The sequence below is a fragment of the Lathamus discolor genome, chromosome 8 (genome assembly GCF_037157495.1).
Source record: "Lathamus discolor isolate bLatDis1 chromosome 8, bLatDis1.hap1, whole genome shotgun sequence".
Classification (NCBI taxonomy): domain Eukaryota; kingdom Metazoa; phylum Chordata; class Aves; order Psittaciformes; family Psittacidae; genus Lathamus; species Lathamus discolor.
Window position 1 is genome coordinate 7508214 of NC_088891.1, and position 27943 is coordinate 7536156.

General features: G+C 45.3%; 1 protein-coding gene across 9 annotated transcripts in view; it reads left to right on the forward strand.

The window, feature by feature from the left end:
• AKAP13 (A-kinase anchoring protein 13) overlaps positions 1 to 27943 on the forward strand; it is a 212980-nt gene that overhangs the window by 110860 nt on the left and 74177 nt on the right. For all 9 annotated transcript variants that reach the window (XM_065688843.1, XM_065688844.1, XM_065688842.1 and 6 more), the window contains 2 exons: positions 444 to 3288; positions 7604 to 7680. In XM_065688843.1, coding sequence (XP_065544915.1) covers positions 444 to 3288; positions 7604 to 7680 — 2922 coding nt within the window. The remainder of the gene's footprint in view (positions 1 to 443; positions 3289 to 7603; positions 7681 to 27943) is intronic.

Here is a 27943-nt window from a genome sequence, read left to right on the forward strand (position 1 = left end):
CAAGGGATGAATTTCACCTTCGGGGTGTTCAGGCTGGCTCCTAGGGAAAACTTCTTCATGGGAGGGTGGCATGGCATGGGAGCAGGTTGATGGATGGTACTCCATCATGGGGGGAGTATCTTGGGGGACTTGGCAAGATAAAGTCCTGGTTGACCTGATTGCATTGGCGATAGTCCAGCTTCATGAGGAGGCTGCACTAGCTGACCTCCAGATGCTCTCCATTCTCTCATTCTAAGGATTTCAGTATTACTGCATAACAAGACCAATACATAGTGTACTTCAGTATGTTTGTATCTCTGTCCCAGGCAGCACCAGATAGAGGTTCAGAGGCAGCAGGAGTTGCATGGGGTGGGGTTATGTAGATACAGATCTTGTATGTGGTGGAGGCAGCGTAAATGTGTGACAGAGCAAACTAATCTCGTTTTGGTTTTGTGTTGTTGCAGAGTTTAAGGCAGCATTCAGAGCCTGTGCTGGGAGATTCTGGAGACAGCTGTGCTAAGGGGGCAGAGCCAGATGGTCACCCAACGACAACTTCACAGAGCCTAGAAGAGCTGGCAAGAGAAGGAAGGCAGGAAAGTCCATCTGATCCTGTTCATCTGGACATTGGGCAGCTCTCAGACCAAACCCACCGGGAGGAGATATGCAACAGGAGGAGTCTGGGAGCTTTTAATGATGTGCCAAATGACTTGCTGAGCCTGGGGGATGCACAGAACCCAGAGTGCTTCTGTGAAAGTAAAAAAGTGACGTTGAGTAAAAAGGAAGAGGAGGGGCTGACCTCCGCTGAAGGCTCTGGGACTGCATCGGATGAGAAGGACTGCACAGGGAGCCTGTTTGCAAGTGTAAACGGTGCTGTAAATCTTCCGTCCTGTGGAAATACAAATGAGGAAGCTGGAATGACATCTGCTGGAGTTGTTCTGGATCAAGCTGGCTTGTGCGGTAAAGACGGGCCTCATCAGGAAGTGCAAGGTGCTGAGGAGCATTCAGCTGCTTCAGTGGTTGAAACTGCAGGTGAAGCCCCAGCTTCCTTGGAGGGCGTGGATGTGGCTATGGGCCAAACTGAGTGCAGGAACTGTGCAGGGGCAGCAGAGAGGGCTGCGGGCCAGCAGCAGGCAGAGGATGGGATAGCTGAGGCCAGTGGAAGGAGGACTGCAAACCTAGAACAACAGTTGCCAGCTAAGGAAGAGTCAGCCAGTTCTGCTCAGCCCTTACTGAGTGCTTTTAATGGTACTGAGTGTGCAGATGGGGAGGATGAAGATGTGGGAGTGGTACTGGCATGTGATGATACAAATGCAGATGCTGGCACTGGAGAGCTCCCTGCTGACCTGTGCAAGACTGTTGATAACAAGGAGACTGGAGCAGACTCATGCACTAATCAAGTAAGCAGTGGCTTCTTGGAAAGCCAAGGTGATGCCCACATCACAGCAAGTCGGGATGTTACTGTGAGCACTGGGGCAGCATTGCCAGCAGTGAATGGGGTGAAGGTTCCTCCATGTGCATCACAACCTGCTCCTGGTTTGGAAATCAGTGGCAATGGTAAGAGTGGGGAGCAAGAAGAACAGGTGGAAGCAGGTTGCATGGATAGGAAATCCAGCTTGCCCTCACTGGAAGACAGTGTAGAAACTGATGGCCCTGATGCTAAACGTGAAAACGATGATGTTGGTGGATCTAATGGAAGCAATGCAGAACCTGCATGTGGCCAGGAGAGCAATAAGATCACTGTGCATGTGGCTGAAGCAGTGGAGGGCAGTGAAGCCCATGAGGAGGAGCCAGTAGGAACTGATACCAGCAGCAGTGGAGATGGAGGAAGCGCAGATTCTTCAGGCGGAGGTCAGGAAGTTGCTAGCGGTTGCCCTTGTGCGGATCAAACTGTTGTTAAAGATGAAATGGGCGATGGCTTCAAACCGGATGCTGCTCAAGAGAGCAAACAAGAGCCTGCATTGCTCCCTCCGGAGGATGCAAGCACATGCCTGACAGAAAAAGAGCCTGCACAAGCTGAGATAGCAGGAAGTACTTTGGAGCAGGAGGGGCTGAATGGCGAGATGGAATCACCCAGAGGAGAGGGACCCTCTGTGAGTCAGGAGGGAGATGCTGCAGTGGCACCTCTCGGGCAGGAGGCAGCTCTGCAAGGTAATGACCCTGGATTAGCTCCCTGTGCCAAGGGCGCAGACTGTGCAGAGGATAATTTAGTGGGCACACCCTCTGCAATTCACATCGGAGAACCTCAACAAAACCAGGAAGCAGTGGCAGCAGCGGCAGGCTCGGCAGAGCTGGCCTGGCAGCACAGTGGGGAGCATGGCAGCGTAGCTGCTGTTGCTGGGTGGCCTGGGAACCATGCAGGGGATGAGGGGTCTCCAGAGCAGAGCCTCTCACAGCAGGCTGAAGGGGGCAAAGCTGAGCCTGAGCAGGAGGCCTGTGCAAGTGGCAGGGAGCAGGTTTTGTTGGAGGAATTTCTTGCTGTGAAACCCTCTGTCTGCAGTAAGGGGGGGCCTGTGGCAAGCAGCAGTGATGTGGATGCTGGGCTGAAAAGGGCAGTGTGTGCTGAAGAAGTGTGCAAGGCTGGGGCAGTGGGTGCAGAAGAAGGCATCATGCACGGGCCTGCATCAGCAGGTGAGTCACCGGGTGTGGAGAGCAGCCCTGGTCCAGATACAGGGCTGAACCAGGAACATGATCCTGGTCAAACCCTACAACAAACCTCCCCGTGCAGCGGCACCCCAAGCGATGCCTGTGAGGGTAAGGAAGTGTTAAGGCCAGTGACAATACCTCCTGCTGCAGCGTATCCAGAAGAGCAGGAGGATGAGGAAAGTGTGCTTCCCCGCGCAGCGCTTCAGCCCATTGCAGAGGAGCCCACGTGTGACAGCGACTCCAGCACTGACACTGTTTGTCCTGTTGGCGAGACCGATGCTGGTGCTGCAGAAGCAACTCAGGGGGAGGTCTCAGCTGAGCCCAATGGAGAGCAAAGCCAAGCTGTACCTGCATCGCCCTTCTCACCATGTTCGTGCCGTTTACGTGCTGTTGAGTCACTGGAAAATGTGGGAGTGAAGACTTTGGTTGTGGCAGACAGTGGCTCGTCTCTGGATAAAGGTCCTAAAATGGTGAAAAGTTTTGATGCAGTGGTTTTTGCAGCAGAGACACCTTGTTCCCCTGAATTACCAGCCACAGAGAAAGCGGGGCTTGAGCCCCAGGCTACAGTGGATGTGGGAGCCAGCCTCAATGGAGAAATGGATGTAGGTTCCTTGACAAAGAAGAGGAACAGCAGCCCGGCAGTGCAACGAGCTGAGCCTGTTACAGGTAGGAGAAATCAGTTGGCTTCCTACTTTTTCGTTTTCCCTTTGTAGGTGTGCCTCTAGTGTTTGAGCAGCAAAGGAAGGGAAGTAAGCGCAGGAGGCCTGCCTTGCAGAGGAAGTGCAGGTGTTAGGGTTTTTTCTTCTGAGGGGGAAGAAATCTGAAGTTAAAACTTCCTGTTCATGTTACTGGGCTGGAGGTAGGGACAGGACATCATCTCCTGTGAATTTGTGTAGCATTTCTAGCACGTGAATCCTCCCTGGAGAAGGAATGAATGGGAGGGAGCTATTTGGATCACTGTATCTTCAAGTTACAAGCCTTCACGCCGGGCATGAGGGTTGATTTGCTTAGTTTATCCCTTTGCTTCTCCCCTTTACTTTTGCTCACGTGGAGTCAGAGGCTACAGCTGCGCGCTTTCCTTTGCTTGTCTGCTTGAACCAGCTGCCAGTGTCCTTCTGAACTGCACAAAGGCACTTCCCAGTTGGCGGCATTAGGTCATTTCAACCAGCGAGCCCTACCCCCCGCCGCCTTTTCCGGCCTGGGAGGCTTTTTTTGTCGGGCAGAGCAGCCGGTGGTGTTTTCTGCTGCGTTCAAAGCAGTGCTGGAGCTCGGATGATGAGTTCTGCCCGCCGCTGGGAAGCGGGACCGGTGTTCCCTGTGGATGAGTGGTGGGATTTGAGGGGCAGCGTAGATGCCTCATGCAACAGGAGCTAATAGAAAACATCACCAGGTAACTGCAAAAAGGGGTAAATTAAAGAGGAATGGGTTTGTCGCTCCAGCCGGGGATTAAATCAGAGGTGAATTTGGTGCTGGAGCATGGAGCTAATCTGATCTCTGTATTCCACCTGTTCAGGCAGCTGTTTAATGGGAGCAGCTGAACTTTTTCAGTTCCCATTTTTTTCCTTTGCTGTGAGAAAATGATTCAGTGCCTCTTGCTCCCCGTGCACCAACCAAACAACATTTAAATGATTAAAATGAAGTCTGATATAAATCATGAGGTTGTAAAGCTATTCCACTGCTTTCATGCTGAGAGCTGTTTCTTCAGTCTAAATGCAGAATGGGATGCTGGCAGAGGATTTGTTCTAATATGTGATAGCAGAATAACTGGGGGCAGGGGAAGAGATTATATGGGGGGATAGGGGTGGGTCCAGCAAATCCTTTCTCTGTTGAGTTTGGTATTTTAGGAAGTTTATATGTCAGGAGGTCACCAGTAAACATTATTCAGGAGGTCATTAGTAAATAAGTAGGAGGATTTAAAGCTGTTTTCAGATAGAACGTATTTCAGTGCTGTGACAGTTCGACAGTTCAATGGGACGGGAGTGGCTGTCAGTCAGTACCTGTCAGGGCCCCTTCTGGGAGCCTCCCGTGGTGCTGGGTTCGTCTGTACAGTCCAGGTCTGTATCTCTGGCTGGATTCTTGGAGGCGTGATGCTGTCTAGGTGAGGTTTTAAAAGGAGAAGGGACTAGACATTCCAATAAAGTAGTAACTGAAGTACGTAAGTAACAATAAGGAATCATTCTGTGTTAGGGTATGGAAAAGGGGGGGAAAGGAGGTGATCCTGTTACTGATGTAAAGTAACATGTCTTAGAATATAACAGTCTGACCTCTCCATAAGGAAGAATTGTTTGTTTGCAATGTGATTTCAGCTAGAGTATCTTCTCTTTAAGAACTTCTCAGGCAAAATGTTAGGGAAGCCCAAATCAGATACTGGGTTAAAGCAGAGACAAGTGACTGCTCTGAATCCAAGCTCACTATTTGAGACATTTCTGAAACTCACCTTCTATAAGGCAGCATCTAGAACTCTGATATGGCAGTAATTCAAGAGAACAGATTTATTGCTTATTGTTACTGCTGTGTCCATTCTTCATGTTGATGTCAAAGCTCTGGGTAGTGCATTCTATGTACTAGTTCAGTGGCAGCCTGCAATTCTTTGCATAAGTTGTTCTTTGCTGTGTCAATGCCAGGGAGCTTTCCCTGCAGCCTGGGTCCGTACAGGGTGTTTTGTAGCCATGTGGGAGTTGGCAGTGCTCAGAATGAATCAGATCTTTTTCCAATAGACTACAATAAAGCCTTCCCAAAGGAAGCATAGGTCACAAGGCTGTTCCTCAGGAACATGTGTGGTCAGAGGGTTCTATTGTCATTCTGATTTATCAGAGAAGTAACTGGCTGATAATTGCAGGTGCCATTACTCCACATCAGTGAGGGGTTTTTAGTTGCTTACTTACATTGTCAAATTGCTTTCAAATATTTACCTGTTTCTCTCATTGCCTTCACTTAGTTTCAGCCTACCCCCAAAACAGAGCCTTCAAAGGACTAATTTTGTTATCCAGCCCAGTGTCTAGTGGCTGGTCACAGCGCTGAAGGAAGGCAATGAAGCTGGAAGGTCCTACTTACATAAGGCAGCTCCTCATGCTTTTAGCTTTAGACTCAGAACTGCTGAGTAATGGGTTCTGCAAGCACATTATTTGCAAGTCAGGCAGATAAATGCTACTCATTAAAAAAGCTGGCACTTAGGATATGAAATCATACCCCAGTAGGCAGGCTGGGTGGGAAGAGATGATGTGCGTTTATGCTGACAAAACACCTCGGAGTAGATGCAGCTTCTTAGGAGAAAGCGACCCCAGCAAGGTTTAGTTGTATGATTGGGGTTTGGCATCTTAAATTAAGAGTTGCTATAATCAGTGCTCCCTAGCTCTCCTCCTGGGAGAAATATCCCTAGTGTGTCGCTTGTAGATCTCAGCATTTAAAGAAAACGTTCATTGCCAGATAGAATAATAGCATATCGTTTTGAGTTTAATCAGTCTTCACCTCATTCTCATCAGTGGCATTTTCCCTATGGAAAAGCACTTACTTCAACTTCCTTCCTCTGTTAGAGTAGCAGGATAAACCGGTAGCATGTCATTAATGATATCATACATGCAATAAGGTTCTCTGTGCCCAGAGACACCTCTGTGATAGCATTATAGTGCTTTTTGTTTGAGATAGAAGTTTAGGAAGAAGTGGTAGAGTGCAGAAAATCACCCCCTTGAATTTCATCCTTCGTTCTCCAGTTCTTAGCCCCCCTGATGTATCACTACACCACTTGCTTCTCTCTTAAGTGCATCAGAGGTTTCTTCCTTGTGTGTTCTGGCTTTGCATCAAGATCTAAACCATCACAGCATTGCTATGACCCTGAGCAAATCTCCTCATGACCACCATCTCCTCATGGTCACTGCTTTGCCAATAAACAGGGCTCAGAAATATGTAGCACAACCTCTGATTTCTGCGAGTGTGCCCCCAAACCCATCTAATTGAGACAAAATCATACTAGTTTGACTCAGTGATGTTGGATTAGTTCATCATTGGAACATTGCAAAACCAGGTGGTCCCAAAAGCAAGGGTAGACTTGGTGACAGTTGTTACAGCAGTTTCCCTGTGAAGCTGGGATGCTTCTCTTGCTAAACCCCTGAACGGGTAAGCTCACTGCAGGCATACATTGCCCGCAAGAAGGTGTTGTCATCCATCCAGTGTTTGTTTTTAGTAGAAACAAGAGAGGGAGCAGGATTAGAGAGGGCTTAACCCTAACAAAGCCACTCTCCATCTGGGTGGCTTTTGTCAACTCACTTTACTCCTTTCAGAGTATCCTGTGTGTTGTGAGAGTCGTTAGCTTAGGGTTGAAAGAGCATTAGGAGGTTGACTTCGTGCAGGTACGCAGAAGGGAACCCCAGGGGAGTGATGACTAAGGAAAGCTTTGGGCAGAGAAGGCAGGTGGGACATGATGTTTGTACCACTTTTGTGGTGACACCATCAGGAAGGAGAAAATGAGCTGGGACTTCCTAGTCCAGGGGCCTAATAGTGATCCTTGAGGCAGTGCAGGTGAATTTTTGAAGCTTGTGATGTATTTTTCCTTACAACACTTCAGATACCTGTTAGGAGAAGGCAAGGCTGGTTTCTTGCATTATCTTTGGGCTATGGTAAGAAGAAAACCAGCAAAAATGTTGGTCCTTTAACTAGACGAATGAAAGCCAAGAAAATACATGGGCAAATCCATGCGGATGTGCTCAGCCTCACCTAGAGCTTTTCAGGAGGTTTACCCTATGCTTGCTGCTGTTTCATAGTTTCCTTCAGTCCCAGACACGATAGTTGTTAAAACTAATAGCAAACAAGCAGCGGAGTCGGGAATGAAACCAGATGTTGGAGTCAAAGGGACTTGTTGAAGGGGTTTTGGGGCTGGGTTTTCTCTTTCCTTTCTTTGAGACTGGTTTGAATAAACAGAAGAAGATGAGCGGTGCTGAAAGGAGTTTGTTTTTCAATTGCCTGTGCAAACCCTCTGTTTTCACAGGGAACTTGGAAATGAAAACTGAAGACGAGGTGGATTTTCTGAAGGATCACGAGGAGCGTGCAGTCCGTGAGGCAGCGGTGAGTGCCACTGATGTGTTATGTGTCACCTTGCCTTTTTCCGTGCTCTTTAAAGAGCTGCCACCACTGCTGTGGCAGGCCACGTAACCTCTTTCCTTTCTGTAGCCTTTGCAAAGCTGAGCGGCGCCCATCACCCTGATGTTGTTTTAGCCTTTTAAAAATAGTCTGGGCTTTTTTAGACCTCGTGTTTTTCAACCACTGGATTAAGCCCCATTTGTCTCAGTTGGTGACAGAGAGATTGACCCGAGCGGTTCCTCCTGTGGCAGGGTTGTACCAAGGTTTGTATATTATTTGACAAAAGCCATGCCCTGTAATGCACTTGGGGTTAAAGACGCCGTGTGGAGACTGGCAGCACCCTCCAGGTCCCGGCTGCTCTCTGCATGGTTCTGGTGAGTTTGTCCATCCCTTTCCATGCATTGCCCATCTGTGGCTGTGGTCAGTGTTCGTGTGTGCACAGACTATGAGGTCTAAAGATGTCACTGGCTGACAGCGTGAGTGCCTTTGCAGGAAGAAAAGTTACTAATGGGAAGACATCGGGATTAAATGTGGGGGGACACCCTCTATTCCTTATGTTGGTGAAACAGTGTAAAAAAAGTCATGCCAGGCATCAAAAATCAATTGATTACCTTTGCTTTGCCATATTTAAGGTTTATCTAGGATAAAAATGGGAATATTTGGGTTGACAGGAACATAATTTTGCTTTAAAGCACTCCTAATACATACTCTGCTTTATCAAGAGCAGGGTTTTTTTTTGTCTTATCTTTCCAAGCTGGATTTGCATTTGCTCTGATGTTTATATATAGTTTCTTGTTCCTAAAGAAGAAAGTGTTTTATAAATGCCAAGTTGTCAGTGCACGTTGCTGCTGAGCAGCTGTGTTTGTGTGTTAGCGTACCATTATGAAGCTGTTAAAAGAGAAAATACTGCGGGGATGAGCTAACATTGCAGGGTGGAGCACAAAAAACTTTGCTCATCCCACAGTAAAGCTCTTTAGGCGGCAGAAGAGCCTTGCCAAAGCTTGTAATAAAATCAGGTTTATTATGTTTTTAACAAGTTAAGGCTTCATTTCTGTAGCTGTTTGCTGGGTGAGTTAGCCAGTGACTAGAGCAAGTAACTTTCCAAGCTAAAGTTTCTGCTGTCTGATAAGTAGGTCTTTTATTACTGGAGTGCATTAGTGCAAAGATGCTGATGATTTGATTTTACTAACCCTTTAATAATCTTCATGACTAATACTTAGGTATCTAGTCCTAAAGTCAGATATCTTTAGAAAATGCAAATCAGGGTACTGTCTTTTTGTTTCAAACAGGGGAAAACCAAAAATGGAACGTATTGAATTTGGCTTCCATTTTGCATGTTTTACAGGCATTTTGATTTTGTGTGTGTGTGCTTGCTTCTCTTCTTCCTCTCCCTCCCATCCCGTCCACCACCTCTTTAGAAATCTGGCTTTTCTGGTGCAGGAATGGGAGTGCCAGGGGAATGGAAAGTTTGCTGCAGGACTGACAGGGTTTCCTGTTGCTAAGTTCAACAGAAACAAAATAACAACTGCACTATATTAAGGTCACTTAAAAAAATACGTATCAGTGAAAGGCTTATAAATAGAGCTTAATTCACACGTGTAGGTTGGGCAGGGAGCTGGCTGCTGAAAGCCATTGCGAAGTGTGCATCTCCTGCCACGTCCTGTCTCTGCTTTATTTAGTGCTGGCTCTTTCTGTAGCCAGAAGTCTTTCAGGTGCTCATTGCCTTCTCATTACAGAGCCATTTTGTGGTTAGTAAAAGTGGTTTTCTTAACTGGTTGCAAATAGAACTGTTGTTGCTTGTACCTGGTCAGGAGCTGCAGGGATTCGGCAGTCTCAGGGGTGCCGTCAGCAGGTTTGGGCCTGGGGAACTGCATTAACTCCTGGTTCGTGGGGAGGATTTTGCATTGTTGTCCATATATATAAATATGCAATGTGGAAAGCTGTGGACTATTAAAAAAATCCATGTTTTGGAGCTTAAAAAGTGCAACTTCTTGTGTGTGTATATATATATATATATATGTATATATAGTGCAGTCAGACTGGGTGACAGTACATTTGAGCACACTGGAAAGGGGGAAAATCACTTCTCATGAGTTGGCTTCTAAAGGCTGAGAATTAGCCGAATTTGTGATGCCAGTGTTACGTGTGCTACATCGCACATGCTGTCCTCTGTAGTTGTTTCACACTTTGTCTGAGTGAGGCTCGTGTGCATGTCAGAAAACTGCAGCTGAAAAATGTTAGGAAAATAATGGTTTATAGGGTTATAAGCACTGAAAACAGTAGGAAAATAGTTTTTTTTCCAATTAAAATGGGAAAGTGTCTCTTTAACTGGCCAGAATGTTTTCTCAGTGGCTGTATTTGTCCAGCTATAGATATTCTGAAACCAGCATTTCCCAAGCTCCTTTCATGTTGAGCGGTGGGTGCCCATCCTGCCGGAACTCCTCTGGTGCTTATCTTCCTGCTTTGTCTGGGGATCTTGGGTAGAGCTGGGGCAATAACTTGGGGTGATCCATTAACATTAGACTTTAGCATTTTTTTAAGTGAGTAACTTAGGATTCTTAACTCAGATGAGAAATCTGGTTTGGCTTCTGCATAGTGTGATGTTAAAATCGTTCAGAAATGGTGCTCCAGCATTATGAAAGTGACAGTATGAAATGAGCTGTACCCTGATATACTTCTCTTCTTGTGTTGATCCCAGAAATCAGTTATGATTCATTATTTGCTGAATCTTTGTCTTCATGTGGAGGATGGATAAGGTTGTGCTGCTGGGTTCATCCGAAGGCTTCGGTTGTCTAAGCCTGTGACTGACAAATTGTAGCTGGCTGACCCCAGAAAGAGAGTGCAGGGAAGCAGCCTTCTTGTATTTATAAATCTCATTAGTTAGTTCCTATTAAATTTAATGCATCCTACCTTTATCACATGAATTAGTTTTTAATTAATGTATTTCCAGAAGTTGCAGCCTACCAGCTTAAAGTGGTATTTCTAAATGCCACTGATGCAAGTAGTGCAGAAACGTGTGATGTATCAGCAAGGTCACTTTCCGGGGCAAGACTTGCAGTATTTTCAGGCATGATTTGGAAGGTGGAAGTATGTTCATAACACTCTCGGATGACATCAGGTTGGGAGGGGTTGCAGGCACTTGGGAGAACAGGGTCAGGGTTCAGAGTGACCTTATGAAATTGGAGAGTGCATCCAGATAAGAGATAAAAGCCACCACCGAGTGTTACATTTGCAAAAAGAACTCAGACTGCACATGTATTAAGTCAGGTTTAAGCTGGAGAGGGATGAGTAGAAAAAGACTGAGGGTTTTTTAGTGGATCACAAATGAATCATCATCAAGAGGCTATTGCAAAAGAGGCAAACCTTGTTTTGATTTATATTGAAGGAGTGCCCTCCATAAGGTGCAGGAGGTGATTTACTCATGTGTGGCACTGCGGCGGCATCATCAGTGTCATCAAACCAGGGGTTGGGTGCCCTGCTCCAGGGAGGGCACAGACATACTGGAAAGTGTCCAGAAGGCAAAACAAGAAGATGAAGAAACCTGAGAAGAGGTTGAAAGAATTAAATTTATTCAGTGCAACAAAAAGAAAACTATTGTGCAATCGAGCGTGCTGCCAACATGTAATAGTGGTTATTAAAGCCCCAGCTTTCCATGGCAGCTTAATTTACTGATTTGCTAATTTGCCAAGATGATTTAGGCTGGATGTTGAGAAAACATCCTGTTATCATCATCAAACTGTCGCAAGACCACCTAGGGAGGTTAGGAAACCTTCTTCCCTGGAAGATGTTATGGATAAGATACATGATGCTCTGTCAGGACGCAGCCCCAGGCCTGTTGTTGCCCACTGCTTTTGCTTTGTAGACTTCCAGGTCTGTGCTTTGCAGGGAGAAGAGTAGGAGCAGTTTGGTCAGGGTCCAGAAGGGTGTGCAAAGGAAGGGGGCAGGGATGGCAGGGCTGTAGGAGATGGGAAGAAGGGGTAGCCTGGACTGGGTGGAAGAGGGCTTGTGGGAGAAAGACGCACGCAGCACTGGGATGGGTGTTGGGATGCACAGTAGGTGTGGAGGATCCAGAGATTTTCCTCCCCACCTCTCTGCTGCAGTGTTCCAAATCTATCTTCTCTATCTTCTCTGAGTCAGCAGGTAATAGAGAAAGTTGTGGCCAAGGTATACAGTGTCACCCCCATCTAGTGGCCTGTCCTTAGGAGGAGAGCCTTCATGGCTCCAAACTGCTGAACCTTGTTGGTGATGCAAGGCAAGGGGCTCTGATAGCTGTGCAGGCTCCAGTTTCTTTTCTTAAGAAATAACCCACCATGACAACCGGACGCAATTCAACTTGTCTGTGTGCACTGAAGTCCATTTTCTCCATCTGCATATGTGTACCATGTACTATGGGATGGTGGCTGCAAATCCCTTTTTCCAGAGGGCCTGCAGGTCGGCGTGGGAAGCTTCCTAACAGCATGGGCAATTTCAGAGTGAGTGTGGCTGATTATGTGATTGGGGCCTGATCGTGGAAAGTGCAGCCTTAGCAATAGGCTGTGCCTCTTTAAAATGGCTGTGTAACTCTCTCTTTGTAAATGTTGTCCTGTAGCTACAGTAAACATGGAAATACCCAGCCAAAAAAGAACCTGCCCTAAGCATGGAGTTAATGCTAAAGGGTGCCACACACAAACCCATCAGGACAGGGCCAGTCATCCTTGAGGCCCTTTCTCACACCCACCAGCATCCTGTGTCTGCCCCGGCTGCTCAAAGCAGGGGCTCGAAAGATGTAGGAGGAAATTGTGTCAGACAGTAAATTCATCTCTGTGCAGGATACACTGCTCTGGGTTTTACCATCTGTACTGTGTGCTGCTGAGTAAACAGCTCAGTCCACAGTATGTGCTGCAGGGAGTTAGAATAGGTTAGAATAGAATAGAATAGAAGCAGGGGGAAATAAAAAGAGATTCAAACCAGGCTGGGATTCTTGTTTGGCCTTTGCTATTACTCATGCGTTGAAATCTGTAGCAGGAAGGCGTTTCTACAGTTACTGTGTCAGGCTTTTTGTCCTGTGCTTAATTGCTTTGGTGCTGCAGTTCCGATGCCTTTTTCTCCTGAATGCTGCTAATCCTCAGCTCAAGACAGTTGTGTCCAAGCCCAGACACAGGATTCACGGATGTTAGCGAGAGAAGCAGGAACGCAGACACCGAGCCAAGTCCCCGACTCAGCCAAAGATGCTGCTCCCAGGTTTGGCTTGGTGTGAGCCTGCAGCAGGACGGGGCAGGTGAAGGTGCCCGCGCCGCTCCTGTGGCTCACACTGGCTGCAGGGCTTGTGCTAGCCCTTGCTGATTTCTAGCGATGGTGAGTTCCTTCTCCTCCCCTACACCTTCCCCTTCAACCATTGCAATGTTGTTTAGAGATTGTTGTGTGTAGCCCTGGTTTTTCCATCATTTCCTAATTTCCCCTAATAAAACATCTGACTCTGCCATCTTCCCAGTATCAGCTGCAAAGGAAGTTTATCCCTCAGCTTTTTGTTAAAAGCATCAAGAGCTACCTGTGATTTTATTTACCATCTGCAAATACTGTTGCTTTAAAGGCAGAGCTGTGTATAATTCCCGTTGTAGTCTAGAGATGGATGTAGATGAAAGACAACTGTTTAGTATTTACAAATCTTCTGTGATGTTTGCTTTTGGCTTTCTTCAGAGGGATTCTGTTATACAAATTATTTAGCATCAGTGTATTAAAGTCATTTTCTGAGGCCCTTTTTAGGATCAGGACTTAAAGTTTGTAAAACTCAGAGCTAAAGGATTTCCAGCATAGAAAATCCTGGTTTTGGAGTTCTCTTCCAGTGGTTAGATGCATTCATTTTTTTTTTTTTTTATGTAGCCCTGAAAGTATGGATCCATAAAATAATGGGTGTATGAAACTGTTACTGTAGCAAAGGAATGCTGGCATTGAATATTGTACCTGGAGAAAGAAAATACTGTGTTAGTTTTGAATGATTCAATCTCCTGTATCATATGTATTCTTTTATTTGTGTTTGAGATCTCTTAAAGCTTTGTGGTGTAACTGTTGTATGGTAGACATGGTTACTGCACACTGAATTCCTCGTCTAAATGTAGAGGAAATTAAGATAACATGGGAGACCAAATGTGGACTTTTTGATGGAGACGGCGTTGTTACAAGTGGGTGCTTTGGTGTATCACATCGCTGGGGTTTTATCCTTCTGAAGGAATCTCTCTAACTCCATTCTATTACTTTGCACCCTGCAATGCAAAGGAGCCAGCATTGGTGTTTTTACTGTAGACTTACAGTTGCTGTAGTTCATTGGTAGTTACACTGCCTTAGAGGCAAACTTCATTCATATGAGAAATAGGTTATTAATCATATTACCATAGATGTATTTTGGAGTTTGGCAAGGATTCAAGGACTGGTGCTACACTCACCACTGTTTGATGTGGCAGGGGTTTTTAAGTATCTTTTTAGGATTTGGGAAAGCCGTTTGCTTCCAGTGTTGCCATCAGGAGTAGATGTCCTGTGAGTGATACACTGCAGCTCTACATAAACTGCCAAACAGTGCTAGAACTGCTGTGGGGTCGCATTGCCTGGCCTCTGGACCACTGGAGGTCTGTAAGGGCTTGGTGTTTGTGTGATACCTCCTGCCGTGTTTGTGATAACTCCTGTTTGTGCGATACCTCCACATTAACAGGTCAAATCAATCGGTGCAATCTGAGAGTCCCCATACAGGGACAAGTGTCTGAGATGAGCAGGACTCTTGGCTGCTGCTGAAGAGTAACAGGCTGTAGAGTTATCCAGGCATGGCATTTCTGATTTAATCTTCCAGCAAGGGATGAAAAGAATGCTGTGAGTAAGAAGGAAAAAGTAAAGGACAAAGGAGAGAGAGCTATGTGTAGAGCTAGAGTGCAGATTAGAAGGAGTACTTGTACTTAAGTGTTTCCATTCATGCAGTGTGAATCGTTATGAAAACTTATTTGGCGTTTTACCCAGTACTGTTAAAACTCTTTCCGTGGAAACGTGGAATCAAAAGCATTTAGTCTCATGGTAGTTGCACAGATTCCCCTTTCTGTTATCGTTCTCAGCCTTCCCCTTCCACGCACGCACCATTTTAGATTATCCGTCTTCCCTTATTGTACCATTTTAATGCAAAGATGGAAATCGCAGATTTTTTTCACTGCAGTTAGCGGCTTGGTGTCCTGCACACATCCTGGTGTGTCCCAGAGTGACTCAGCTGTGTTATGGAATGTTTCTGGTATCAAACTGCTGTTAAAACATCAGATGAGATAAAAGCCTGGATGATAACTGGATGTTTCTTTCCATGCAGCATCTTTGCTCACATTGAGCAGATTGACTCCTCTCTGGCTTTGTCAGGGATATCTTCCCTGCTGTCTGGTCTGTGGTGTTCAGAGCAGTAGTATGGGGCAGTTTGATGGTGATGGAAAGGTCATTAAGGTTGGGATTGTGAGACAAGAATAGATGGTTAGTGTTGCAGTAGATGATTAAAATATCTCAGTCTGCAGAAAGACTGAGTGTGATATGGTATCTGAGCATAGGATATCTAAAAGAAAAGCACTTGACTGGTATGGAAGGGATTGGGTTTGGCTGAGCAGAAGCAGCTGCAAGTCAGAATTAAACCCCTCAGGGACAGAGCAGCGCACTGTGTTGTGTTTGGCCGCGTTCAGCCGTAGCTGTCTTTAGTGTCACAGTAGCAAATTCATCAAAGCTTTCAAGGAAAGGAAACATCTGAATTTTGGTAGAAGATGTGTATTAGTCATCAGTCACACTGGAGAAGGGGTGGTATCTCCAAGTGCAGATGCTGTAAAAAGCATGGGCAGTAATGATTTTTCTGTTGGGTCCCCAAAGCAGGTAGGCGTAAGGGATAAGAAGAGAGTTTCTTCTCACTGCTGCTTACCTCCTTCCATCGCTGGTTTGTTGGTTTTACTCCTGTGGTCTGTGTTTTGGACTTCTGCTTTGGAACATCCCCAACATGGAGGCTGGACCAAGAATGTGACGGGGTTTTGCAATAGTTTAATAAAATATACTTCATCAGCTCTATAGGAATTAGCAAATGGGAGCAAATTCTGAACCAGGCTTTCTTTCGCATTTAGTCTCTCACAGCTAATAAGGTGATTCTCCTTCCACCTTCTGTGCTTCACTTATGCATTAAATTTATGCCTAAATAAGCATGTATTTGATGGAGCTAACTTTCTGATTTTCTCTTAAGCAATGGTGAACTTAGCTGCTCCCTCCCTTCTTGCTTACTTTGTTTATCATCTTAGTGCCTGTGATTTAGTCAGTGAAAATGAAGGCGGTAGCTGTGCCCAAGAGACTTAATCCAAAAGACAGAGCCAATATTTCTGGGTTATCTTGTTTGCTTTCTCTTCTGTTTGTGTAGCTTGAATCAGAGGAACTGCTGCTAGCCTGTGTTTAACCTGAGTTATGCTGCTGTCTTCTCAGATCTGCAGAAGATTGATGTGTGGCTTATGATTTTCTCAGCCTAGTTAGATATTTCTTCTCCCTAAAGACCTTACCTTGATGTATACCCTGATAGCATTACAGCCACGATAATAGTAGTTTCACTGTATTTATGCACTTAGTTATTCGGGAGCATATTCTTACCTGTGGGAAGTACAGCACCTTTGTCAAATACCGCATGCCTCCCTGTCCTGAATCATTTCCATCTTCTCTACTGCAAACACTAATCCTGTGTTTGCAAATACCAGGGTGCTGGGTCTGCCTATCTTTTACCAGCTGGCTGTGTTCTCCCTTTTTATGTGTTGTCCTTCCAACTAGTGAGATAAGAGGCAGGAAGGTGAAGCCTCGCCCTAACTAACTCATTAGTCTGAGCCCTGGTACCAAGTCTGCTTAGCATCAAGTGACTTGTTTTTCTTCTGTCTGAGACTGTACTTACCTCCATAAATCACACGAAGATCATAATCCTGATTTACTTGACACTGAACTTTTGCTTGGTTTCTTAACACAGCTGGACACATTAAATGCTGAAAAGTGGTTGGGAGGGATATTATTTCCAAAATCCACATTTTCAAAGGCTGGAGGTGCAGTTCTCCGAAGCATTGGTTTCAATCTGAGATCTTGTGCTTGGGAACGCAGGAATCGCTTCAGCCCCTCCAAAGCACTCCAGTGCAGATCACAGTGATTCTTACCAAAGGCATGGACAGGGGCAGACTGTTCAAGTCTGCTGAGATTAAAGAAGTGTTTCTTGGTGGTTTGTTTCACTTATTTTAACTCACTGACCGTGACAAGGTGAGGAAATGCATGCTTAACCCTTGTCAGGAGGAGCTGGACAAGTCTTAACTTCAAATGCCTGCATGTAATGGGAAAAAGAGCAGTAATGTACCTTTTTTAAGGCTTTTAAAAAGGAGGAGGGTTGCTTACTCCATTTCTTGATATTCCTACCTGCAGATGCCTAAAGGGAGGCATTGACTATAAAGTTTGGGGTCCCACAGTGTTAAAAAAGGAAGGGGAGAGGGTGAGTCCTTTGCTCCCTTCTGCATGGCCTAAAATGGGTCTTAGGGCATTTTGCAAATTCTGGTTTAAAACGTGTTTCAGAGACTTGGAGAGAAACATCTGAAGGCTTTTTTGTTCTTAGCTGGATATTCGGGGGACAGGGGTAGATTTTGCTTGTCAAGACTTGTTTGTCATTTCTTTTCTGTCTTTGAGGAAGCTGAGATTTACGTCATATGTTGTAAACGATGCAAAAGGCACCCAGAAGAGTGTATATGGATCCTCCGCCTTTGTTATAAATCTTAGTATATAGACTAAATAAATAACTTCTTTCTGGACTTACAGTGCACCAGACAACAAAAATTTGCGTCTTGGAGTAGCTCCTAGCATTCTTTAATGCTGAAATATCTCCTCTGCTTGCAAACCTGGGGCTCTCCCTCCTTTAGATGAGTGGTTTCTGTTTGAACTGGCTTTTCTTGTGACTGTCCTTTCGGGCAAGGGTTGGCACGATTCAGTCAGTACCAGCGGTGGCACTTGGAGTGCGTGGCAGGGAATAAGAAGGTTTGAAGGTAAGATTAAACAAATCCTCTCTGTTAAAAAGAGCAAGGATGGGGGGAATCTGTGCTTGGAGTATTGGCTTTCTCTGGCTCTGTACAGTTTGAATGTACACTGAAAAATGACCTTTAGAGAACTTTAAGAGCTTTATGAGTTGTGTCTTCTCTTTCAAAACACCAGAATCTATTGAAAAACGTGGCTTTAAGTAGAAGCTGAATTAAATGTTGAAAAATAGGATATTTTTGCTGAATTTATGGTTTTTCTTCAGGTAAGCATTAGTCTCCCAGGAAAAGCACATTCTGTTTTTATGCATGTGTTATTGTGAGCAATGTGTGTTCCATATCTGGTAAATAGTACTGTCTGGAGCATCAAAATACCTTTTGGCACTTAAAATACACAGTGTGTTATCTTTGATGGAGGATGTCGGCAGATGGCTGGACCCAGCAGGGCAATAGCAGGAGGGGGAGGCAAGACAAACCTGGGGTTTATTGCAGAGCACTGTTGGAAGTGGGAATGGGTGCCAGGGATATGGGCAGTGGAGTGTGCTGTGACTAGGGGTTTAGCTCCTTTTGTGTGGGGCAGAAAGGGAATGTTTTAAGCTAGTACTTAGGTGAGTAAGTGAGATGTGTCCCCATTTGGGAGCTGTATTTCCTTTATTTCTAGTCTGAGGTTTATGAGCAAGACCAGACTTGGGGGGTGTTCAGACCTTTTCCCCCCGAACTTCCAAGGTAAGAGAGGGAATGGGGTGCTGACTGCAGCAGCTGAAGAGAGACCAAAGTCAGGAAAGGAGCCCGACTAATGCTTTCTTCCAGTCTTACCGATTGACCTAGCCAAAACCAGCATAAAATAACAACAGCTGTTGAAAAAAGTTTAAATTGTGTGCCTGTATCCACAGATGTTTCCATAAGCCATTGAATTTTAGGTTGTCTCATATACAGTATGGGGGTGAAAAGGGATGAAAGGGTAAAATATATCTAGGAGATGTTTCTCTCCTAAGGAGAACTTTATAAGCTGTCAGTGAAGCTGTAAACAAAGTTGCAGCAAAATATATAGTGGCTTTTAGTTGAAATTGTGTCTTTTTGCTTGTTACTGGCTGCTTGGGTTAACAAAGAAAATATTTTTCTTTCAATAGCTTTCAGATCTTTCGCTGGGTATTTTTTCTTATGCGTCTGCATTAAATAAGCCCATTTAACAAAACCTGATCCTCTTATAAACATGGAATAATGACAGTCTCCCACATATGGGTTTCATTAATTTTTGCATGTTTTGAAGTTGCCTTTTTTTTCCCTCCGAAAGGCAAACTTCAGAAACAGCAGAGATTAATTCTATATAATAGCCAAAATGACTTGCTGAGCAGTCAGCAGTTCTAACTGGGGATAGTTAAATCGTTTAACCATTGCATAACGAAAAAGATTGGTTTTTTCCCTGTTCAGAATGGTGCTGTGTAATCTGTACCCCTCCCAGTTGCTGTTACTGGTTTGCTTTGATTGAACTGGCATCGGTTCTGCTGATTATCTGCAAAACTTTCTTGCTTCTGAGTCTTGGAAATGTTTTGGATCTTAGCCTCGAGGGAGAACTTCAGAACATTTCCACCTTTCTTGCTAAGAAAACAAAACCAGCCCTTTGCTTATAGTCACTGGTGAGAAATCTCAGATGCTCCATTTTCCTTATCCTGCAGCGCGCTGACTTTTGCAGCTCCGGGGATAGTCTGAATCAGAAGGATAACCTGGGGAAATTACAGGGCTCCCAGATATATTAGGTGCTATTTTTTGACATTTTGGCCTCCGTTATCGTAGGATCATAGAATAGTTAGGGTTGGAAAGGCCCTTAAGTTCATCTAGTTCCAACGCCCCTGCTGTGGGTTGTCCACTGGCTTGCATTTCTTTTATCTATTGATCGAAGCTGTTAAATGTGTGGAAGTGGAGCAGCTTTGCCAGTGGGGAACGAAAAGAAGGGAGCACTAACCCCCATGATGTAAAGTTTTCCTTAAACATCTGTATTGGCCTGACATTCCCAGTGTTTGCAGGGATATTCCCTACCTTTCAGTGAGTGGGGAAGAATGGGAGCAGGGATTGGATCCATTATTCCAGTTAGGAATTATCCTTACCAACAATAAATGTTATTGGAAAGGGATCTTTGATAAGTTGGTAGAGGAGATGCACCATATGTTAATTTATAACCTTAGAAATAAGTATGTCATTATCTTCCTGGGATAGTGTCAACAGCTGAGAAAATTACTCACTGATGACAATGCTTTCATATATCTGGCTGTTAATTATACATATGTTCTATGTCCTGGAATTCCTTTAGGAATGTTTTCTAAACTGGGGCTGAAGAGGGGAACATATTCAGCATGTATTGGTATAGTGGTCCTTAGTGATGGTTTTGTGGACTCAATGAATCCTCACCTACATCTATACATCGTCTATACATCTATACATCGTCTATACATCTATACATCGTCTATACATCTATACATCGTCTATACATCGTCTGTACATCGTCTATACATCTAGACATCTATAGACCAGAGGGATAAAAGTAGGTTAAAAAATGGTAAAACCAGGTTTCTTCCACTGGTTCAGCGTTCTTTCCTGGGCTCTTGAGCTGTAAAGACATGTTTGTTTAATATTCTTTACAGAAGACTACCAGGGAAACGGATAAAACAGCAAGCAAATGAATACTCATGTGGTCCTAATGCAGACCTCCCAGGCAGGAGCTGGAATCCAAATGCCTTCTCTCCTAGTTTGCATTGGATTTTATTTCAAGTTTCCAAATGCATGTAGAGAGGGCATGAAAATATTGGTTGGATGTGAGTGTAGGTAGGAGAGTGAGCTGGAGTGTCTGTTATTGCTGGGGAGAGGGGGGCTTGGCTGCTCTCAGAGCATCTCATCCGTGGGGTCTGAGATGCTCCTCCCTACAAAGCAAACAGAAACATTGGAAGGGCAAAACAAATACCCCAGTGTCTTCAATCCCTGGCCTTCAGTAGCAGCCAAGCAAAAAAAACCTGACCTGGAAATATGGGTGCCTTTGTACAGTGCTCTGCTTTCCCACCACCTCCCCTCCCAGGTTTTCAAGTTACAAGATGAAAGAAGAAATAACTTTTTCCCTTTTGACAGAGTGCCCAGGCGGGACAATACACTGGGTCGTGTGTGCTCCCAAGGGCTGAGTCCTGGGGACTTCAGTTAAAAGGGGAAAGGCAAAAAAAAGAGGAGGGAAGCTGAATCATTTTCTGGCATGATTTATTCATTTGAATGACCCTTCTCTGTTTTTCACTTAGATTACAGGGCCTTAAACTGGAGGCATGAAAGAATGGTAAAAGCTGAATAATTTCCTCAGTTCAAGATGTGTCATTTTTATATTGTCTATTAATTTTCCTCACTGATGCCATACGTCATTTTTGTTGCGCTTTATCCTCCAATTCATCTACGTAATCTGTTATCCTGTCTCTGTTTTTAGCTAAATACATAAGTTCTTTAGATAGGAGCATCCGTCAGGCACTGATGTCATGTTGTAGCGAGGCATCCTGGAGTGGCTCAGGGGATATCTGCCTGCTCCTTTGCCTACAGAAATGCGTATCATGCTGTTATTCTGGAATACAGTGTGATGTTTTCTGCACTCTGCAAATGTGAGGTGCTCTGTTTTCCTGCACAAATGCTCATCCTGATTTTTAACCTCGTATACCTGGCAATGTAAGGTTTATTCTTTCTGTAATTTGTTAGTATGGGATAATGGAACCTAAGTTTTTGTTTCAGTAAATCAGTGCTTTCTTGTATCCTATATTGATCCCAGTGATGTCAGAATATTCTTCTCTTATTACACATGGTATAAAAATGAAAAATCCCTTTGAGTTTTGCATTTATGAATTTTATAGATAATGAAACGTTCGCTTTTTCTTGCGTGCGAGACAAATGCAATGATCTCCTGTTTTAACTCCTCTGTAGCACAAGTTACAACACATTGCTTGTTTGGGTATCCTATGGATTTAGCAGGCCTTCAAATATTTGGTGGATAGCCTGTGCAGATCAGTTTCAAGTGGACTGTATAACATTTCTAGTGGTTTGAAACTCCTATTTTAAATACTTCTATTTATATCATTATCTTTCCAGATCCCAGCAATTGTAATCCTGCCTCGAGAGGGGGAGGCTTGAATCACCATGATTAGCAGAGATGATTGCTCATTGTTTGCTTGTAAAATTTGCATGTTCATTACCAGCTAAGCTAATACGACCAACTGTAGTGCTGGATGAGGTCAAAGGAGTGAACATCATTTCTGACGACCCCCTTCAGCAGCAGCTTCAGGCTGGGCTGAGCCAGCTGTGAAACCAAAGCTGTATCTTCCATCCAGGTGTCTTGGTTGAATATTGTCTTATTCTTTACAAAATACTCCATGATTTTTTGTGTTTTGCCCAATCTGTAGATCATTAGACCCCATGCCCTAGTGGGAAGTGCCTGAGCATGGGATCAGTGTCCCACAGGACACAGGTTGCTTCTGGGAGACTGATTTGCTTCTGCAGTTCATAGCCCTGGTGCTTCTTGGCAGCCTGTTTTGGGGACTGTTCCCACTTCATACATGCATGTTTTCCCCTCCCCATTTTCAGGATGCTGGAATTCACAGGGCGAAACAACATGTCCAGTGTTTGACAGCAAGAAGCACAACTCACATAACAGGCTAAATAAATATCTGTGGCGTGGTCCAAAATCCCACAGCACTTCAGCCAGCCAGACATCTCCATTTGCAGTTATTTTTGGTAAAGACAGAACTGGATGTTGCAAACTGATGTAAAGTCAGCTGAGGGGTTGCTAATCTCCCGCGTGGGATGTGTTTCTCCTGTAGTCATTTGGGAGCAGTAAGATGGGCAGTTGACTTCCTCTGGAAGGATGTTCAGGCATTCTCTGTGGCAGACCAAAGCTGCTGTGTTTTTCTGAAGGTTATTTGGACAATAGAAATTCCTGCAAAATGTACACCAAGTCTCTGAGAAATATTAGAAAAGGGAAGGTCAGGAAACGGCTGAAGGTCTCGCAAGGTGGTTTTGTATTTTCTCAAACCACATTCTCTGTATCTGTGCGTCCGACAGCTTTCCAGGCCCTTCCCATTCCTCCTTCACGGATCTTGAGCTGTTTGTTAGAGGATTTGCCCCAAGGATTAAGTCAAGCTGGTGGATATAGTGGTGGTTTAGGACCAGGATTGTGCTTTGTTGCCTGCATCTCTGATCTTCCCGCTTACAACAAGCAGCGCAGTGCTTGCCACAGATGGGATCCCAGTGAATCTGATCACGGGGGACTGTCTGCATCCCTCTCCATGACTCCTTTTTGCACCCTGCCTCATAGGGGAATCCAAAATCACAACCAGCTTTTTGGAGCCACCTCATGAAGATGATGTTACTTTGGTGGGACACTGGTGGATTGTGTTGTGGCTGGAGGGATGTGGCCCTGGACCAGAGTTTCGCTGTGGGGATGTGGATGGACAGGCAGGGTGGGAGTTGGTTGGTCACAAAACTCAGTCTTGCAGTACTCTAGCAAAAATAAGCAATGCACTATCTAACATCCCGGGCTCCTTACCAAGAGCTGCTCACTAGCGTTCAGCAACTGCCTGCCTGCAGCTTCTTCAAAATCCACATTCAAGCATCCATCTTAGTCTCTCTGCGGTGCTGACCTGCCTCCCAGCAGACACGATGGATGTGTGCACCCTTCCAGATTGGACGCGCTCCTCTTAGAGGTTTTGCCGTATTAGAGCGCAGATTTCCTTTGCCTTATTTAGTTTTAGGAAAAAGAAAAAAGGGGGTTGTTTTGTCTATCCTTGCAAGTGCCAGAAACAGAAAGGTTTCAGAAACCGCTTTCCAAAAAGCTGATTTCTTTTAAGAAAAGAGCAATTGAAATTGTAATTCTTCCCTCTTACTGTCTGATGAATTTATTATCTCCTGTGTTCAGTGCCCAAAAGTGGGGTTTGACTTGCTTAAAACAGTGAGGATTTTTTCCTTTCATCTACTGCTCCATTAGTTTCTATCAGAGCCACAGTTGAAAACGTTAATACGCCCGAGTATTTCTGCAGATTGCATCATTTTCAGTGTTTCATAACGATATGGCAAAAGTAATTTGAAACAGATAACAATAGTGCAGTCTGTTTCAGAATAACCATGATTTCCTTGTCATTAAGAGGTCTCTTAGTGGGTAGAGGAGGAGGAGTTTTGTCTGGATGAGTTACAAATCATATGGTGCGATCAAGTGCCTTTTTATCCGCCCCCCCCCCCCCCCTTCTTTTCCTTCCCTTGAAATCTGCAGCACTGGACTTTGGTTTGGATATGAAACGATTGGATAGTTTCAAACTCCTGTCTGCACAAAGCGGCTCAGCACTTCCAGATGTTTCCAATAAGGAACCCAGAACTGTCGCATCAGCAGCCGGTGGCCAAGGCTGCTGCTCGTGTCTCTGCTCCATTTTGAGCAACTCCGTATAAAAAAGAGAATGATTTACTCATAGGAGTAGGGTTTTTTAATCTTTATCCTCTTATTGTTTGGGGCATTATGTTTCTGAGCATAAATACTATATGCTGTGTAAACTTGTGTATGGCATTCAGGGACTGCCTTAAATAGATGGACAAAGGAGACTTGGAAACCTTCGTTCTGCTTCATCCAGGCTGAGTCTGTCTTCACGTCTGCTCAGTGCCCCTGTGCATATATAAGGCTGTGTGCAAGGCAAGATTTCTAGCCCGCAACAATGCAGCAAAAGCCCCACCTAACGTGGGAAGAGAGTGATGGTCTCCCGAGGGGGAGTGTGTCTGGCACATTATCTTCTATTTGTTTATATTACATTTCTTCCCTCCCCCCCCCTTTAACAGTGAAGTCTGGAAATGAGGATGAGGTGGACTTTGGGTGTCTGTAGTCGTCACTGGTCTCCTGATCTTGGCTGTGAGTCAGGAGCAGAACCACAGAAAAACTCTTGGAACAAATTAGGGATTTGGAAGCTTAAATTTGAAAAGAAAAAGAGAAGGGAGAGGGGAGGATCTTTTTTGTTGGTTTGTTTGTTTGTGTTGGTTAATTCCCTCTGTGGCTGAAGGTATAGGAGAGTCTGAAGGGATCAGTTGGCAACTGTTTCTAGACCAAGACATGTAGTGATGGAGGAAAGTATGTCATTATCTTGATTCATAGGAGGGCATGGACATGGTGGCCAGCTCTCGCTACATGCCTGCCTCTTCCACCTCTATGTTCTGTTCCCTCCTGCTCCATGAAGGCACATGTTGAGTTACTTGTGGCTTTTGGCCATACCATGATCCAGGAAAACCGTTCTCCTCTTTTTTGACTTCCTCCTATGAAGGCTTCGCATCTCCCACTGTGTCTCCCACCTTCTTCAATTAGAGATGTTTCTCATTTCACCTGTGGGAAGGGTGAGATAACGTGAGTCACAAAAGACTGGGTGTTGATGCAGCTACAAATCAGATCTATCTTGCATCTCTTTGTATCTGCATGGAAGATGTGCTGGTGCAGTAGTGATGCTCACATGGCAGCCTCCTCTGCAAGGTGGGCGTCTTTTGAGCCCCACAGCTGAACATCTCTTTCTGGTTACGGTTCAAAGGTGAAGCGCTTTACATGGAGTGACTGGACACAGCTGTGCAGTTGTCGTTTGGATAAATCTCAGCCTTATGTATCAGCAGCTGTGATTAAATGGGTTGGAAAACATAATCAGTGTTGTATTAGTTAAAAACATTCAAGTGCTCCATAATGAAACATTAGAGCATCCTTAAGGCACAGCAACTGGTGCAAATTCTTTTACCTGAACTGAATTCACACACTTTGTTTATAGGTTCCTGTCTATCCTGTCTAATCCTGTAAATTTAGATTTGAGGAAATCCCTGCCTTTTATGGTAGCGCTTGAAGGGCTGGAATGCTGTCACAGCCATTTCTGATTCCTCATCTCGACGGACACATGACTGCTGGGATTCATTACTTGTGGAGAAAACTGGTGGCTCCAGAAAGTCCCCTGAGTACTACCACATTTTGTGTATGTCCTCATACTGAAAGCAGAAGCAACGCTTGTTGAGGAGAACAGAATCATTGGCTTACATCTCGAGCTGGGGAGTGTAGCTGTAAAGGAGCCTCATAGAGGAGATCCTCCTCACTTCAGCTGGTGGTGTGATGGAGATGAAGCTTTGGGTTGTGAGGGAGAGACTCGTAATGGAGTGGGGGCAGATACCTCGCACTGACTAGGTAAGAGCGTACCTGTGTCACTTACTCTTCTGCTGCGAGTCCCCAGCCTCCTCCAGCACATAAGGGTATGTTCATGATGCCCAAAGGTGGATGTTCGAGTGCTGGCTGGCCACCGTGCCACCAAACTGTGCCCTCAGCTTGCTTACTGAGTTTGCCAGTCCAGAGGGTTGTTATGCTTTTGCGTGATCTGACTGTACGGATTGGGGATGTCATATCCAGGAATAACACTTCATGTTTCTATGAACTCCTGTTCTTTGGTGTTTTACCAAATAGGCACAGGGGGAAGTGAACTCCTGTGTTACTCACAGGCAGTGCTATGTTCTTGGTCAGCCAGAAGACTGGTTAGCACTAGGAAGAGAGGAACTGGAATGCCCACTCCCACCAGGTGGGTTTAAGGAGTAAGTTCTTTACTGTGAGGGTGGTGAGGCGCTGGCACAGGCTGCCCGAGGAAGCTGTCAATGCTCCATCCCTGGCACTGTTCAAGGCCAGGTTGGATGGGGCTTGGATCAACCTGCTCTAGTGGAAGGTGTCCCTGCCCATGACAGGGGTTTGGAACCGAATGAATTTACAGTCCTTTCTAACCCAAACCATTCTATGATTCTGTGACTCCTCTTGCATTCGAATGCCGAACACTCAGTTTTCAGGTCGGCGGGCTGCAGGGTTGGAGTCGCCTTTGCCAGGGCTTGAGCTGCTGGGTACAAAGCACCTCATACAGCCTGGGGAGCAGGGCCACCCTACAGGGCTGGATGAAAAGACCTACAAACCCTTCAGGAGTGCAGCAAATCCCAGCAGCAGGAGGTGGGCCGGTTCACCCGGGCGTTTGTGGCTCTGCAATTAAACATTGGGTTGATAAACACTGCTTCCGATGTCTCTGTTTCCTGCTTTGCAACACAGGATTAACAGCTCCTGCGTTTCCCAGCTTTTCTACCCAGAAAAGCAGCAAGTTCTCGCTACAAGCTCCCAGCCAGAAACCTCCCCTTCCCCTTTTCTTCTCTTTAACCGCCCCCGTTCCCTTTTGAATCAGTGAATGAGAGAATGTCTAAAGCCAGGGAAGTATGGAAAGATTTCATCCCCGGAGAGGTCAGGGTGGGGTGGAAAGCAGAGGGGGCTGCAAGGGGGCAGTTTGAAAACAGGAAACCATGTGGCAGTGTGCGTGCAGGGCCCAGCTGATGTGAATGAGCTATTGAGAGGGGAGAGACGCTCTGACTGGCTCAGATGAAAAAAGTTTAGGGGTTTTTTTCTTTAAAGGAGAAAAGCTCTGCTTTCAGGCTGATAGAAAGAGGGACAACTGTATTTTCTAGACAGCAAGTTGCTGAAAACTTTTGCTCTGCATTGCAAACAGACGAGAACAAGTAAATGGCTGATTTCCCTTTTTTTTTTGGGGGGGGGGGGTATGTGTATGCACTGATTAAATCATAAGTTTCCATTCCTGTTTTGGGGAAGCGTTTGTTAAGCCTGAAATTGTCTTTCATTCACCTGGCCTGGGGGAGAAGAGGGAAGAGTCTTTTTACTTCCCCGAAAACACGTCTCTGCGCTTCTCAAGTCTCTTTCTGGACCGAGCAAGCACGCCAAGTGCCTGCAGCCGGAGGTGGAAGAAGCTGGCAAAGAAAAGCTGCTGCTTTTTCTTCCCCCCTTCCCTCCTCTTTTTTTTTCCCTTCCTCCCTCTGAAGGGATCAATCATGCTCCCACAACTGCAAAGAAATGCTGAAAGCCGGGAGAACACTGGTGCAGGACTAAAAAGGCAAGCGGTGACGTCCCAGCCCAGATCAGGAGGGGAGTGGCTTTATTTCAGTATTTTCTTTTCCTTTTGCCCTGTGCTGTCATTAGAAATTTAAACTTAACGCAAAACCGAGCCCTGCTGTCTGCTGAGCGGTGGACCGGCTCGAGAGGAGGAAAGTGCCTTTTCGCATTGTTTCTTTCAGTGCATGAGGGCACGAAAGAGCAACGCCGCTGGTGACAGTATTTACATTGGATACGGTGATTGGGTTTTTTTTTGTTCCTGAATTAGACCCGTTGTGGCTGAGCCTACCTTCTG